This window comes from Vidua chalybeata, chromosome 2 (genome assembly GCF_026979565.1).
Source record: "Vidua chalybeata isolate OUT-0048 chromosome 2, bVidCha1 merged haplotype, whole genome shotgun sequence".
NCBI lineage: Eukaryota > Metazoa > Chordata > Aves > Passeriformes > Viduidae > Vidua > Vidua chalybeata.
In genome coordinates this window covers 115253918-115269555 of record NC_071531.1, presented here as the reverse complement: position 1 = coordinate 115269555, position 15638 = coordinate 115253918, and the positions used below count along the sequence as shown (strand labels likewise).

At 47.5% G+C, this 15638-nt stretch overlaps 1 protein-coding gene and 1 long non-coding RNA gene across 5 annotated transcripts in view; one reads left to right on the top strand and one right to left on the bottom strand.

Moving 5' to 3' along the window:
- On the bottom strand, window positions 1-3289 carry LOC128781627 (uncharacterized). Its single transcript, XR_008428441.1, has 4 exons — window positions 2881-3289; window positions 2096-2287; window positions 1797-1985; window positions 1-1687 (listed from the first exon to the last, which is right to left on the bottom strand). It is a non-coding gene; the product is annotated as an uncharacterized LOC128781627 (long non-coding RNA).
- A 1685-nt stretch (window positions 3290-4974) lies between these two features.
- Window positions 4975-15638, top strand: part of FCHSD2 (FCH and double SH3 domains 2) — a 130438-nt gene continuing 119774 nt past the window's right edge. For all 4 annotated transcript variants that reach the window (XM_053969148.1, XM_053931271.1, XM_053931285.1 and 1 more), the window contains exons 1-2: window positions 4975-5287; window positions 7532-7629. In XM_053969148.1, coding sequence (XP_053825123.1) covers window positions 5267-5287; window positions 7532-7629 — 119 coding nt within the window. In that variant the 5' untranslated portion in view covers window positions 4975-5266. The remainder of the gene's footprint in view (window positions 5288-7531; window positions 7630-15638) is intronic.

The window sequence follows — 15638 nt, the reverse complement described above, 5'->3', positions numbered from 1 at the left end:
CTCAATTATTTTATCCACTAAGCTTTTTATTACTTATATATTCATTTAAATATAAAATAAATTCTTATACATTCATATATATCCACACACAATACAAAATAAATATTCCTATACAAGAGAGCTGGGGAGGGACTTTGGACAAGGGATGGAGGGATAGGACAAAGGGGAATGGCTTTCTACTGACAGAGGAAATGGATGGGATATTGGGAAGGAATTCCTGGCTGTGAGGGTGGGGAGGTCCTGGCACAGGATGCCCACAGAAGTTGTGGATCCCTGGAAGTGTCCAAGGTGAGGCTGGACACTGGGGCTTGGAGCAAGCTGGGGCAGTAGGAGATGTCCCTACCCACTGCAGGGATGGAATGAGATTTTTTTTTTAAGGATCTTTCCAACTAAGCCACTCTGGGATTCTATGACATTCCTAAACATTCTTATTTGCTACAATTAAATAGCATACATTTCATATAAAAAGCTGACTTCCCCAGAGGAAGCTGCTGTGCTGGCAGCCCCCTCCCTCCACGGTCTCCACTGGTGAGCAAATCCTTCTGCCAGCAGTGCTCCTGCCAGCCCAGGGGGCAAAATCCACAATCCCAGGGAGCAAACCCTTCTGCCAGGAGTGCTCCTGCCAGCTCAGTGGGCAAAATCCACAATACCAGGGAGCAAATCCTTCTGCCAGGAGCGCTCCTGCCAGGTCAGTGGGTAAAATCCATGGTACCAGGGAGCAAACCCTTCTGCCAGGAGCGCTCCTGCCAGCTCAGCGGGCAAAATCCGCGGTACCAGGGAGGAAATCCTTCTGCCCAGAGTGCTCCTGCCAGCTCAGCGGGCAAAATCCACAGTACCATGGAGCAAACCCTTCTGCCCAGAGAGCTCCTGCCAGGCCAGGGGACAAAATCCACAATACCAGGGAGCAAACCCTTCTGCCAGCAGCGCTCCTGCCAGCTCAGCGGGCAAAATCCGCGGCTGGAGAAGCCGCTGTGCCAAGGCTCCGGCAGCCGGAGCTGCCTGGTGCGTTAATCACGGGCCCAGCGCAGGTTCCAGCCCGCCGGATCCCGCTCGGAAGCGCGTCCTGGCAGCCGGGAACCCCCCAACACGTCATGGTTTTGTGCTTGAAAAGGTTTAAACCCCTGCAGGGATTAAATTCAGATGTGAAGAATGAGCAGCAGCTGCTTGGGAGCCGGGATCCAACGAGTTGCCTTCACTTGAGGATGGGAATCAAGGGAGCTCTGCTCCCTGAAGTTCCTCTCCAAATTTTGCTTTTAGGGCTAAATTCTTCTTTATTTTCCTTTTACTTTTCTTCTGGATGAGGGAATAAGCTGCTGTTTTCAGCTGTGGCTTGTCACCACCAGGTGGAATTTGGCTCTTGGGGTTTCCAGCCTTGATGCCTCATCTCTGTTGGGGTTCCCTGAGAGGTGTGTATTGCTCTGGGGCTGTGTTCTGCACCCTCCTTCATATAAAATGAAATAAAGCAAAATGAAATGAAATGAAATTGAATGAAATAAAAATAAATGAAATTAAACAGAACTAAATTAAATGAAACAAGATAAAATAAAGGTCAATAAGATATAAAATAATAACTGGTCCAGTGGAAGGTGTTTCTGCCCATGGCTTGGGATGGAACTGGATGATCCATAAGAGTCCTTTCCAACCCAAACCATTCTGGAATTCCATGAGACTCAACTGCCTTCAGGTCCTGCAACCAGAAAGGAGAAATCAAGGGATAAAGGCTCAGCCTAAGCTGGACTCCAATTATGCTGTGAAAAAGAGTATTTTGATAAAATATACAACACTTAGACACTTACACTATTGACTTTTTCATAATCTTTATTTCACATCCTTTTTCTCCCCTATTATCAGGACTATTATTAAGATGTGGAAGAGCCCAGGGCAGCTACAAGAGGCAGCTCCATCAGGATTTATCATCCCAGATGCAAAACCCTCCAGGATTCACGCTGAACCTGCAGCACTCCATGAGTCAGGCTTCAGGGAATCTGTGGTCAAACAGATAAAGCATAATTATTCATGGAAGAATACAAGCAAATAGTGAAAAAAAAACTTGCATCATAAGGGAGGATGATACATCTGCGTGTAGGCCTGGTACCTAAAATGATTCTCAGTCCTGCATGCAGAAGTCTGGGCATGATTTTTAACAGCCTGGGCTAGTGGAAGGTGTCCTTGCTCATGGCAGGGGGTTGGAACTGGATGAGCTTTAAGGTCCCTTTCAGCCCAAACCATTCCATGATTCCATGATTCCATGAAGGGCTGCACACGCAGATCCCATCCCCTTGCAGCCCTAAAAGGGAGATGAAATATTTTTTTCACAGCATCTGCTGCTGCACCAGGTCTCACTAACCATTTCAAGATTCCCGCGGAGAAAGAGTTAGGACTAATTAGCAGCACTAAATAAACTAGCAGCTGGAGGGGGAAGCAGAATTCAAAGTTGCATTTTAGTTTTAAAGGTGGTTAAAGCATCTTTAAAAGCGAGGGGTCATTTTCTGGGAGCTGGAGTGAAGCAGCTCATCAATAATGAAGGAGCTGGTGATGGAGCTGAGGCAGCAACGCTGGAGCACTTGGGAAAATGCAATTATGGGAATTGCCTGGCGCTCTGCAAACTGCCCCGGTAATTTGCTTAAGGGAAACAGCCAAATGCACGTTAATATTTCAAAGATTTCGTTGCAGCAGAACTAATAAGCAAAGGCCAGGAATTTCAGTGTTGGGGAAGGGGGGTTAAAACCCCAAAAGTACTTCTGATCAGGGGTGTTTAATTCACACCCAGCGAAACATGACAGGGCTGGGAGCATCACTTCTGCCTCCTGGCCTCTCTGCGTCTGCAATGCTCAAAAGTTCAGCTTTGTTTTATTTTATTTTCCTCTGGTTAAAACCAACCCTGTGCAAAGGCTCGTGTCTGCGTGCTCTGCTTCCCAGAGTGCTGCCCTTGGGTCACACCAGGATCTGGGATTCTCCATCGAGGGATTCTCCAGCCGCTCTCAGGGGCTGATGCTCCCTCATGTGCTTCAGAACCCCAGATTTCCACCAGCTGTATCCTGCACCCCAATCCCAGTGTGTGGATCCTTGGAGGGCACTGCACCCCTCTGGGCACCTCCCTGCACCCCTGAGCACCCCAACAGCATCCCGAGCACTCCCCGTGCACCCCCCTTCACTGCCCCATGCACAGCCTGCACCCTTCCTGGGCAAACGCCTTCACCTCTGTGCACCCCTTGTGCAAACCCCAAACACTTCGTGTGCCCCCTTCTGCTGAACCCAAAACCCTTTGTGTAACCCCTTCTGCTAAACCCAAAACCCTTTGTGCACCCCCTTGTGCAACCCCAAACCCTTTGTGTACCCCCTTCTCCTAAACCCCAAATCCTTCATGTACCCCCCTTGTGCAAACCCCAAATCCTTCATGTACCCCCCTTGTGCAACCCCAAACCCTTCATGTGCCCCCTTCTCCTAAACCCCAAACCCTTCGTGCGCCCCCTTCTCCTAAACCCCAAATCCTTCATGCACCCCCTTGTGCAAACCCCAAACCCTTCATGCACCCCCTTGAGCAAACCCCAAACCCTTCATGTGCCCCCTTGTGCACCCCCTACACAGCCAAACCCTCATTGTGCCCCACCGTGCACCCCATACACACCTCCATTGTGCACACCCCATAACCCCCCATACGCATCCCATTGTGCACACCCCAAACCCCCCCTTACACATCCCATTGTGCACACCATGCACACCCCATAACCCCCTTACACATCCCATTGTGCACACCCCATAACCCCCATACACATCCCATTGTGCACACCCCATAACCCCCCCATACACACCCCATTGTGCACACCCCTGCGCACCCCACTGTGCACACCCCATACAAACCCCATTGTGCACACCGTGCACATCCCAAAACCCCCCTTACACACCCCACTGTGCACACCCATGACACCCTATAATCCTCCATACACAACCCATTGTACATATCCCATCACCCCCATACACACCCCATTGTGCACGCCCCATACACACCCCACTGTGCACACCATGCACACCCCATAACCCCCTTACACACCCCACTGTGCACACCATGCACACCCCAAAACCCCCTTACACATCCCATTGTGCACACCCCATAATCCCCACACACGTCCCATTGTGCACACCCCATACACACCCCACTGTGCACACCATGCACACCCCATACCTCCTTACACACCCCACTGTTCACACCCCATAATCCCCACACACACCCCATTGTGCACACCCCATACACACCCCACTGTGCACACCATGCACACCCCATAACCTCCTTACACACCCCACTGTTCACACCCCATAATCCCCACACACACCCCATTGTGCACACCCCATACACACCCCACTGTGCACACCATGCACACCCCATAACCCCCATACACATCCCATTGTTCACACCCCATAACCCCCTTACACACCCCACTGTGCACACCATGCACACCCCATAACCCCCTTACATACCCCACTGTTCACACCCCATAATCCCCCCATACACACCCCATTGTGCACACTCCAAAACCTCCCCATACACACCCCATGGTGCACACCCCAAAACCCCCCTTACACACCCCATTGTGCACACCCCAAAACCCCCCTTACACGCCCCGCCGTGCACACCCCTGCGCACCCCAAACGCCCCCCATTGTGCCCCCATTGTGCCCCCATTGTGCCCTCACGGCGCCCCCTCCCCTCCGGCCGCGCGCCCCCGTGGCGCCCCCGCGCGGCCGCCGCGCGCCCCCGCACCCCCCGCGCGCGCGCGCGCGCCGGGGGCGTTCCCGCCCCGCCCCTGCCCATGGCGGCCGCCGGGGGCGGCGCAGGCCCCGGGGCGGCCGCTGGGGGGCGCGCGCGGCCGCCGCGCGCCTCTCGCTGCGTCGGGTGTGTTGGTTTTTTTTTTTTTTTTTTATTTCTCTCCTCTTTCCTTCCTCCTTTTATTTCTCCCCCCCCCCCCCCACCCACGTCTTTCCCCGAAGTCTCTCCCCCTCCTCCACCGCCGCCTCCTTTCCCTCGCCGCTCCCCAGCGGCGGGACGCCGCTCCGCTGGCCGCAAGGAAGAGGCGGCCTCCCCTCACCATCCCTCCCCCCGCGCCTTCCTTCCCCGCTCCTCCCGCCGACCGGGACTCGCCCCGAACCGGGAGGGAGACGCTCGCTAGCCGCTCCTCCTCCTGCTGCCGCTCCTCCTCCTGCAGCGGGGGCCGCATCCTGCTGCCGGGGGGGAGGGAATTGATGTGGATACCCAGCGCAGCACCAGCACCATGCAGCCGCCGCCGAGGAAGGTGCGACCCCCGCCCGGCGCAGGGGTGGGGGGGGGGGGGACTGTGCGCGGTGGTTCCTGGGGGGCTGCGGCCGTGGGGTGGGGTGGCTTTGGGCTGCCGGGGGGATGCGGGGGTCCGAGGCCGCGGGGAGAGGGGCTGCGCGGAGGGGGAGGCTGCGGGAAGGTTCGGAGAGGCAGCGCAAGTGTGGGGAAGGGAGCGGGGGGCGCAGCGGAGAGTTGGGGGGCCGGGGCGGCTTTGGCGAGGCTGGCCCTGCAAGGTGGGTCGTGGGGAGATGTCGGGGGTGGGGGTGCTGGGGACCGGGCACGGCGGGGCGGGATGGGATGGGAGTGAGCTCCGGAGGCAGGACAGGGCAGGTGAGGATGGAGGTGCAGGGGGAGCAGCGGGGACCCCCCCCTCTCCAGAAGCTCTCCAGAAGGGAGACGGAGGGCAGGGAGGGGGTGAGGGCTCGGCTGCGCGGAGGCGTGGGGGTCGTGCCGCCTGTGGGGTGCTCCCGGGGGGGATTCTGGGGGGCTCCTGCGGTGCGTCGGTGCCAGCGGCGAGGGGTTGGTCGCCTTGGGGAAGGAGGTCACGTCTGGAGGCGATCCAGGGACGCAGGCTGTCCCGGCGTGTGCCAGGAGCGCTCGGGAGGGCACACGGGAGCAGGAATTGTGCCGTTCCCACTCGCGTTCCCACGTGCGATGGGGAGATGCCCCGGGGAGGCTCCTCGGTGACCCTGCGGTCCGTGGCAATGTGGGGTGCTGCCCGGCGAGGGGACTGGTGTGGGAGCGGAGGCAAGCGGGAGTGGAAATTTGGGATAAAGGCTGTGCCCGCTGTGGCTTGTCTGGCTAGGCAGGTTGGTATCTGGGAGACCTGAGCCGCTCCGGGGTGATTTTTTTGGGCACGTTCTGGGGGTTTGTGCTCAGTGCTGGCGCTGTGGGGAGAAGGGCAGAGCTGGAGAGGATGGAGAGGCTGCTCCTGTGCGGGCAGGGGTTCCGTGGGGCTGAGAGCTGTGCCGTGTCCGCGGTCCTGCCCGCTTCGGGATGCTCTGCCCGGGCTGGTTTGCAGCCCCGTGGAGATTTTTCCCGTGTGGCACTGTGGGATTTCTCCGTGGGGAGAGGAGATTGCCCAGTTTCTGCACCTGGCAAAGCCCTGCAACAGTGGCCAGGAGAGGAGGGAACACGAACAGGATTCCCTCGTCATGGCCAGAGCTCCCCAGCAGCCCTGGCAGGCAGCTGCAGTGAAGGTCTCTCATTCCTGCCTCCCGGCCTCTTGTTTTAGGAGCAGACTCTGATTTTGTCAAACAAAACCAATTTAATTTCAATTAGTTCAATTTTAGTTTATTTATTTTGCACGTGTGTCGTTCTTTGCCTGTGCTATTTCATTTTGAGATTATTTCCATTACCTGGCTTGTGTCGTGTGGATTTATTTATTTTGAGTTGGGATTTTTTTTATATATACAGATAAAACCAAAAATGCTGAAAGTTCACGTTAAAAATAGACATTTTTTCTGCTTAAAGTCAGAGGCATACACGTGATTTATTTTTCTGGTGTCATGTGAAAAACTTGTCTTTATGTGATGTTGTGATTAAAGGGTGCTTGTTGCTGGGGCATGGTTTTCAGAATTAAAATAGAGAAGCTGATGAGATCCAGGATTTCTTTTTCCCCTGGCTAGTGAAGAAGAGGGAGATGGGTGCCCTCTTCCTCTGTGAATTTCTCATCCCTCTGCAGTAGCAGTTTGGCATTTCTGTCCTCATGAATTCATAATGTGTTCAGAGATATTGGTGATCATTTTTTAGGCCGATATGTGGATTCCCTGTGATCACTAGAGGGCTTAAATACCAAGACCTCTTGTTTAACAAAAAACAAGAACAAAACAATTCCAAGGTTCCCTTCCAAAACCAAATCCTAATACCTGTGCCATTGGTGCTCCTTGCCCAGTTACCAGGCAGGTTCCCAAAGTATTGGAATTTTGGCTGTGCAGGATCACAAGGCTCAAAGGAAAACTACAACAGTACTAAAAATGTAAAGCCAACCTTCTGAAGCCTTTCCCAGTTTGTTTGTTTGTTTTCCTGATGAAATGTGACTTAAACGACAGAAAATATAAGTGGTCCTTGGGTTGGTTTGTTTGTTTTCCTGGTGAAATGTGATTTAAACGACAGGAAATGTAAGTGGTCCTTGGGCTTGTTTGTTTGTTTCTTGTTGAAATGTGACTTGAACTGCAGAAAATATAAGTGGTCCTTGGGCTTGTTTGGTTTTTTTTTGTAGGTGAAAGTTACACAAGAGCTGAAAAACATTCAGGTTGAGCAGATGACAAAACTTCAGGCCAAGCATCAGGCAGAATGTGACCTACTGGAAGATATCAGGTAAGGCTACAGAAAATGTTACCAAAATTCCTTTAAGGTCCAGTTTTTGGAAGAACATTTGAGTTACAAAATTCAGGAACTGACGATGGAATTTCCTCTTTGGATTTCCTGCTTTTAGGCTGTTAAAGTTTTGACACAGCTGGAAATTATAACTGGAGCTAACACAATGCAAACCCTTTTTTTTTCTTCTCTTCAATGGGGTAAATGTTAAAAGAGACTCACAAACAACATCCAAAAAGCATTGGTCTTTTCAGCAATATTTATTTACATAATATACTGAGACTTTGATTTACCAGTTGTAAAAGGCTGCTAAAATTACTAAAATATTTTAAAGCCACTGATGATTTATGTCTCTCTAGAGATAGCTTTGAAAAGCACTTTCAAGCAGATTGCATTTTTTACCAGAAAGTTACAAGAAGATATTTGCATTTATAATTTAAAACTCTGCATGGGTTCAAAACAATAGAGAAAATCCACACAGCATCAGTTGTGGAGGTTTCATTATTCCTTTTACCTAATGTGGTTTGCTTCTCCTGAAATTAAAGGTTTGCTTTTAACAAAATACGGTGGGAGTGGGTACCTGGCATTATGTGGAGGATTAATGATTCCATTTCCTGTAAAATATTCAGCAAAAGTCCATTGCTGCCCTGCTCTTTTTGGCAGTGGGTAGTCCACATGTTAATTATTTAAATGAGATTTCCTGCTTGATGCTTGTATATTAAATGCAAGTGTTTGGCTTTGACAGATGAAGTTCTGTGTGTGTCACTATCAGCATCCTCCATAAATCAGAATGTCAAGGCCAGAGCCTTTTCTCCCCCTTGTTTTTTTGGGTGTTGAAACACTTTTTTTTTTTCCCTCTGTGGGAAAGATCGCAGCGTTCATTTCCTCAGATTAAGATTATTCTGGGGAGCGTGTAACACGCAAATGCTGAGTAATAAGTAACAGACTGATCCAAGGAATTTTCCCCCCTTAGATGGAAACTTATTTTTAGAGCATCTAGGCTGGCTACTGCTGCTCTAGCCCAGGTTTTGTGAGCACTTGCTCTTTTTCAGGAGCTTATGATCACTTCAGTCTGTATTCTGCTGTAAGATGTCATAAGCCTGTGGATACAAACCCAGGAAAACGTGAAAATGCCAGCTTAAAATATCTTCCTTTAATGTAATTTAATTTCTGCAGTTAATTAAATTTCTGAATTTCAGTGTTGGGGATTAGGAAGCCGGGTTAATATGTTGAATTTACTCCCCTGGTCTCTGAGTGTGTTCAGCACTCTGGTTGCAGAATTGCTGCGTGGATTTACAGATGAAACATTCTTTCAGTGTGGGGTGGTGGGATGGGGTATGACAGCTCAGTGGTGTCAGTGATTTGTTCAAATATCACAGAAGAGAATCAGAACCAGGGAATTCGGGGTTAATTTGCTGAACAAGCCCCGATCTTAGCGTGTGATGTAGAGGCCTTTGGACTGGGAAGGGGGAAAGCTTTGGGGGCTCCATGGTGTTGCTCAGGGTGTGATGCTCCTGGGAGAATTCTGGTGTCAACCTCACCCCAAAATCCCCTGTCACTTAGGGCTGGGTTCAGGATATGCAGCCACCGTGGTTCCGGAGCATTCCAGAAAGCTGGAACCACACACAGGATCTTTTTGCCTCTGGAAGGAAGGACTGTTTTTATAGGAAGCACCCTGCTGTTGTCCCAAAGTGTGGAATTTGAGCAGAGTGCCATTTGTTTATCAAGAGTTTGGCTCCTTTGGTAGCGTTTTTGAAGCTTTTGGGCGCTGCAGGAGCACAAATTTGTGCTCAAAATTCCAGAAACTGAAGTGCTGCAGTGGCAACAGGAAACACTGAATCAGGGCTTGCAAACCAGTGATTAAAAATGCATGTTTGAAAAAGTTACTTTATTGTGAATAATTGCTTCGTTTGTTGGCACATAAATGCAAGCATTCAAATGACATTTTTTGTATCGCTTCGGTTGGGTTTTATGTGCAACTAAAGAGAAGTGATAGGAGGAAAAGATCAGAAAGTTCTCCAGCAGAATACATCTATTGTCTGGTGTATTAGCAGATGATTTTTGGCAGCCTACCAGCCCATAAAGCATGCTTGCAGTACCAGCAGCTTTGATTTCTTTATGCAAAACTGGGGATTCTTGGTCAGGGTTGAGGCATATGTGTGTAACTACCTTTTTTTTTTTTTTTTTTGGATGGCTTTTTGACACTTATGTAAAATTTTAGTATATATTTTAAAAAATAACCAAATGTCCATTTTAGTCTTAACAAACTGTTGTTCCTTTGTGGAAGCTCAGTACCACTAAAGCTGAAGTCTCTTTGACAAGACCCTAATAAAGAATGTGTTTGAAATGTGTTAGCAAAGAGATTTAAAAATACATTTTTGTTTTTATAATCTCTGTTTGGCTCTTTGTGTTACATTTCTCCATGCTCAGTGACTGGGGAATTTGGGGAACAAGTGATTCAGGATGCTTTTAGGGTCTTTTGGCTTACTTTGAGGCATGACATGTGTTTATCTTCTGTACCTCACTAAAGCCTTCGTGTGGGAGATCTGTGTTGGCATTACCATAAAAAAAGTTGTCTTTCTGCCACTGGGATGGAGAAAAAGTTTTTTTTCCTTGACAGGTGAATGTAGGTTTTGTTGCTGGGATCCAGAAACCCTTCAACATTTACGGCAAGGAGTCCTTCACTCCATCCACACTGGCTGCTTTTAGGCAGTGAGTTAATTATTTTTTTGCTGGGCTATGAATGGCTGAATTTATCAGAGGTGTTAGCAACATTCATGTATTTTATTTTGGTTTTAAGATTGCCTTATTTGACTGATGGTAGTAAGTAAGTAAGTCCCAGCCAGGGTCTGCAAATGCTCTTGGTTTGCTGGGACAGAGGGATGTTTTCCTTTTGTATGTGTACCAGTGCCTGCAGAATTGTAAAGAACTCTGTGTGATTCACATTTTAATTCAGCTTGGCATTTCTGTGAGGTATTTATGTGCTACAGACTTCATAAACTCATTAAGTGATAATTGCTTTACATTAAACATTGGGTCATGCTTTTTCCAAGGCTTGGGGTCTGCTTTTCCAAGGCACTTGTTATGCCTTTTCAGGTTTTGCTGAGGTATCCTAAAATGTCCTTCTTAAAACTTCTTCACATTTGTGTTTTGCTAGAGAGAATGAAGTTGTGTTTATGTGTCTGTTTCAACTTTAGTCTGGGCTGAAGACCTAGGGCCAGGTCTGCTGGCCCAGCTAATTCTGCTGCAGCACAGGGTGGGCGAGTTCTGTGGATCAGGGAGCTCACCCACCTGAAATCAAACCTTCCTTGGCTTTTCTCCCAGATTTTTTGATAAATCCAGTCCCTGGTCCAGTGTGGCAGGGGAGGGAGGAGGAATGATGAGTACCTGAGGGGGGAGAGGGAAAGCAAAGCTGCTCAACAGCAGCACAGGTTCACACGGGTTTAAAGTCACTGTGTAAGCCCAGCCTGATGCCCCTGTAGAAGGCACAGCTGCTGCTTTGTGAGTTACAGCTCTGGAAAATTCACCTCATTTAAGTCTTGACTCGTTTTGGCTGTCTGGATGTGTTGATCTACGTTGCTTCATCCTTTTAAGTCATTTGAAATGAGATGTAAAGATTGCCTGATTGCTGGCTGAGAAGGAGTAACAATACAGTCCTTTCATTTGTTGGCTCCTGAATTTAGTTTTTTCAGGGTTTTTTTTCACATTCGTAGTGTAAAAGGAATTGCCAAAAAGACAGGCTCACAATCTACTTGTGCAACTTGATAGAGATGTGAATCTATGTACAAATACTTCCTTCTGTTTGCTTCCCTCTTCTGTCCTTGTGGTTTCTGCCTCCTGACAGAAAACACCTCCATGTTCTTTTTGATAAAGCTGCATTTTTCTGTGTTATTCACCTTTCTTCTGCTGCTGCCTTGCCTTTGTGGGGTGTCCTTGTGGGTCCCTTCCAGCTCAGAATATTCTGTGATTTTCCATCTTCCACCCTCTCCTCCAAAGCTCTGCTTTCTCCCTTCCAATTTGTCAGCTTATTTTTTTTTTCTTATTTTCCTCCCAGGTGCTTCATCTCCTCCCTTTCTTTATCCAGTTCTGACCTTGTGAATTTGAATTAGTTCTCTATTCCTGAGATTCCTCCCTATTTAACGTGCAGCAGAGCCACTGAAGATGTGTTAAGCCAAGTGGGGAAGATCTTGTGGCTCTTCCTTACCAATGTGAGCCCTTCCCTGTGTTGGATGCTGTTGCTGGGCTGTCCCTCCTGCAGGCTGTGAGGGAAGCAGTAATTCCAGGGCAGGATTTGTGTTTCTGTGCCCAGGATGAGGACAGAGAACTCCTTCGATGCCTCAGCCTGTCATAACAAGCCAGAGCGAGCAGCACAGATATTGAAAAAAAGAAAGTAAAAGTATGAATGGATTTACATCTGTAGCCAGCCAGTTCCTGCTCGTCTTAACATGTCATTTTCTGTGCTCAATTATGCTCCGTGGAAGCTTTTGCTGTTGGATACACTTTGTACTCCCTGGTGGAATTTGTGCTCCTGGAATCTGGCTGGCTGTGTTGGCAGGTTCCTGATAAGGTTTATGGCAGCTGGGGCTGAGTCTGGAATAGAGACCAGCAGCAGTTCCACTTTTAAATACAGCAAATCTGCACCATCCCTTAAAAGATTCTGTGTTAGGGAAGAGCCTTGTGGAGCTGTGCAAGGAGGAGCGGATGGAGAAAAAAGCTGTAAAATAATATGTATTTACATGTGTGTGTAGCCATATGTATTAGAATTCCATAAGAGATTCTGAATAATTTTGAGGAATCTCTGCTTTTCCTGCCCTCAGGCATGGTGGTGGTGAGGAGTTTCCCTTTCTTCCTGTTCTCTCTGGTCTCCAGCTGCAGGGAATGCAATTGATTTGGATATTCCTGAACCTAGGCTCCAGAGCATGTTTGCCTCTGGCTAGTGGGTATCTGATAAAGCCCCTTTTTAAGAAATTCATCTATCCATGAACATGTCCACCTCTTTTTTCCCTTTATCCTGCTGAGAAATGTGTCCTTCCTTTTTCCCTCAAGGTCATTCCCTGCATTCAGCAGATGCAATTCTTGCCTCTGGTGTTTGGGGCTTTATTTCAGAAGGAGCAGAGTGATTTGCTGTGCTTACAGGTTCTGAAATCTGCAACCTGCCAAAGTGGAAAGCAGCAGAAAAATCAGAAGAATTCCCCAAAACAATGTGCAAAATGTTATTTTTTTTCTGGGTTTGACTCACACTTGAGGCTTTCCTTTGTGTGACTGGAATATTTATTTCTTTAAAACTTCCAGTTTTCTTACGAGCTGGTGACATTTCTTTCCTCCTGGGCTGATCTTTCTCACCACTAGTGATTATTGTGACTTTATTTTGTACTTTCAATTTTTTTCCCAGGCTCTGTTAATTAGTTGAGGACACACAGTTCTTTGCTGTAGCACTAAATAAGCAGAAATTCCAGAATTTTGGAGAAAAGTTGGTGCAGTTGCTTCTGAATAATATTCCATATAAAGATACCACAGAATCTGTGGTCTGGGCACGTTACCCATAATTAGGCAGGGCTTTAATGAGATGCTCACATTCTTGACGGAATTAAAATCTGGTGATGTTTTGACTGGAACTGTTTGAGGGAAGCTTGGAATGTACTTTAAAAAAAGCTGTTGCCTACTGGGTGTGGAAATCCAAGTTCTGAGCAAAAAAAGAAGAGTTTTAGTATAAACATGGCCACAGTGTAATGATTCAGGCCTGTCTTGGCACAGTGGAATTGAGAAATGGACCACATTCCTGCTTTTTTTTTCATCCCTGACAGACAAAAATTAATGGATCCCCTGTTTTAGTATTTCTGGGTACCTTTCAACTGATGAAAGTTAAACAATCAAAAGATTTTTTTTTGTTTGCATTCTTATAGTTGAATAGTGTAAAAGAAGCCCAACAAACCATTTCTCACATCAGAATGAAAATTCTTTTTTCCCCCCATTTTTTTTCTCTGAGGTTTGCATTTGAATGAGCTTTTTTTTTTTTTTTTTCTTAAAGCAATTCCAACACACACTCTGGAAGTCTGATTTTTAAGGACTTTCAGGAGACCCTGGGCTTGTTCTGTTAAGCTGTGGCTTTAGTGTGAGTTTGTCTTCCAAGACATAACAAGAGGATTTGGGTTCTGAGTACAACAGCTCCTTGCCAAAAGTTGCATTTTCACTTTTGACTCCTGCCCCATTTTTTAAGAACGAACTCTTTGGTTTGCAGAAAGTCGTGTGGGTTTGATATTTTTTTTTTTTTCTTCCCTGAATTTTATCCGAGCATGGCTTTTCCTGGACCTAACTCTTGTTTTTCACCACGATGTTACTTGGCAGAGCTCTGGGAAACCAGCAGCTGCCATGAAGTCCTGTAGAGCTGCCTTTGGTACAGATTTTTATGGGGACAGTTGCAATGTGTATTAAAATACGTGGCACGGGGTGGTTCTAAAGGAATAACAATTTATTCTTTTGATCCACTTGTTCAAACTCAAGGTGCTCCTTGGGTTTTCTTTCTTCTCCATCACATCACTTCTGTGGTGAAGGCTTTTCATCCCAGCTGCTATGGAAACCCCTGTCTAAGGGGAGTTGAAGGCATTGGGGACATCCCACAGGCGTCAGGACGAGCTGTGTTGGAGGGAGGAAGAGCATTCTTCCCATTCCAGGCACAATCAGCGTGGCCTGGCCTGATTTCCTATGGTGGTGTGTTGTCCCAGAGTCATGGAATATCCTGATGGAGTGGGCCCATCAGGATCATCCAGTCCAACTCCTGGCCCTGCACAAACACCCCAGAATCCCCCCTGTGCCTGAGAGCATTGTCCAAAGGCTTCCTGGTGCTGTCACCCTTCCCATGGGAGCCTGCTCAGTGCCTGACCACCCTGGGGGGGAAGAGCTTTTCCCCAGTACCCAGCCTCAACCTTTTATTCTGTTTAGTTTGGTGCCAAAAGGTTTATTTTGCAGGTTTTGCTGCCTTTGCCAGTCTCCCTTCAGGAGATCTCAGAAACCTTGTGCCATGCCGATTCCAGCGTCCTGAAAAACGATGGGAATGGGATTACCACATCCTACACCGTGTAAATTTTCCTTGTAGGGGAGGCAGAGGTAAAAAGAGAGGTTGTGGGTTTGTTTTGTTGGTTTTTTTCCCAGAAAAGGGCCGATGTTCCATGGTTATCTTGGCTGCAGAGAACTTGGTGTCCTTACTTTTCTTTTCATTCCCAGCTGGTCCTTGAGATCAGCCTCTCCTGCTCCCAGTGAACTTTTGGCCCAACTAATATCTTATCTTACACGTGGTGAATTTCGTTTTCTGATGAATATGCATCTGATTTTTAAACTTTTTTGTTTTGCTTCCTAAAATCATTGACCTTGTTTAATCATGTTGATTGCTTTTTGCATATGAAAGCACACAGAAAAGATGTTCTGCATTTATACTTTTAAAAACAGGCATTGAAAAAAGGCTAAAACCTTATCAAACTCAAGCTGCTCTGGTCAAATGTTTGCAGTATAATCTGGTTTATAATGGCTCAATGTGGTGCTTTTCTGACTGTTTTTTTATAGTAGGTTTTAAAATTTTAATAACATTTTTCCTAAATACACGGTAGGAATATATTAAGTTGGGGGCTTGTTATTGACTTTAGGCTTGTACGTGTTGGATTGTGTTTATTTATGGAGTAAATGCAATATTTCCAAATAAAACTTGAGGAAGGAGAGGGAAAGTATAGAATTAATGGATGTAAGTCTTGGGCTGTGTTATTTAGGAAGCAAATGGAATATTTCCAATTGAAACTTGAGGAAAGAGAGTAACTACAAAAATAATCTATTGAAATCTAGCCTTTTTTTTTTTTTTTCCCTGTGTGCTACTGTAAGCGTGGAGATTCCACTCTCAGACTTTTAAAATGATTCCTAACCTTCGGAGCCGTTCCTTCTAGGAGCCTTTGGGGTTATTTTAGGCGTTCCTTTCTTTGTGAGAACAGTTTGGGCCAATCCCCAGTGGCTCTGAGAAGGTTGTT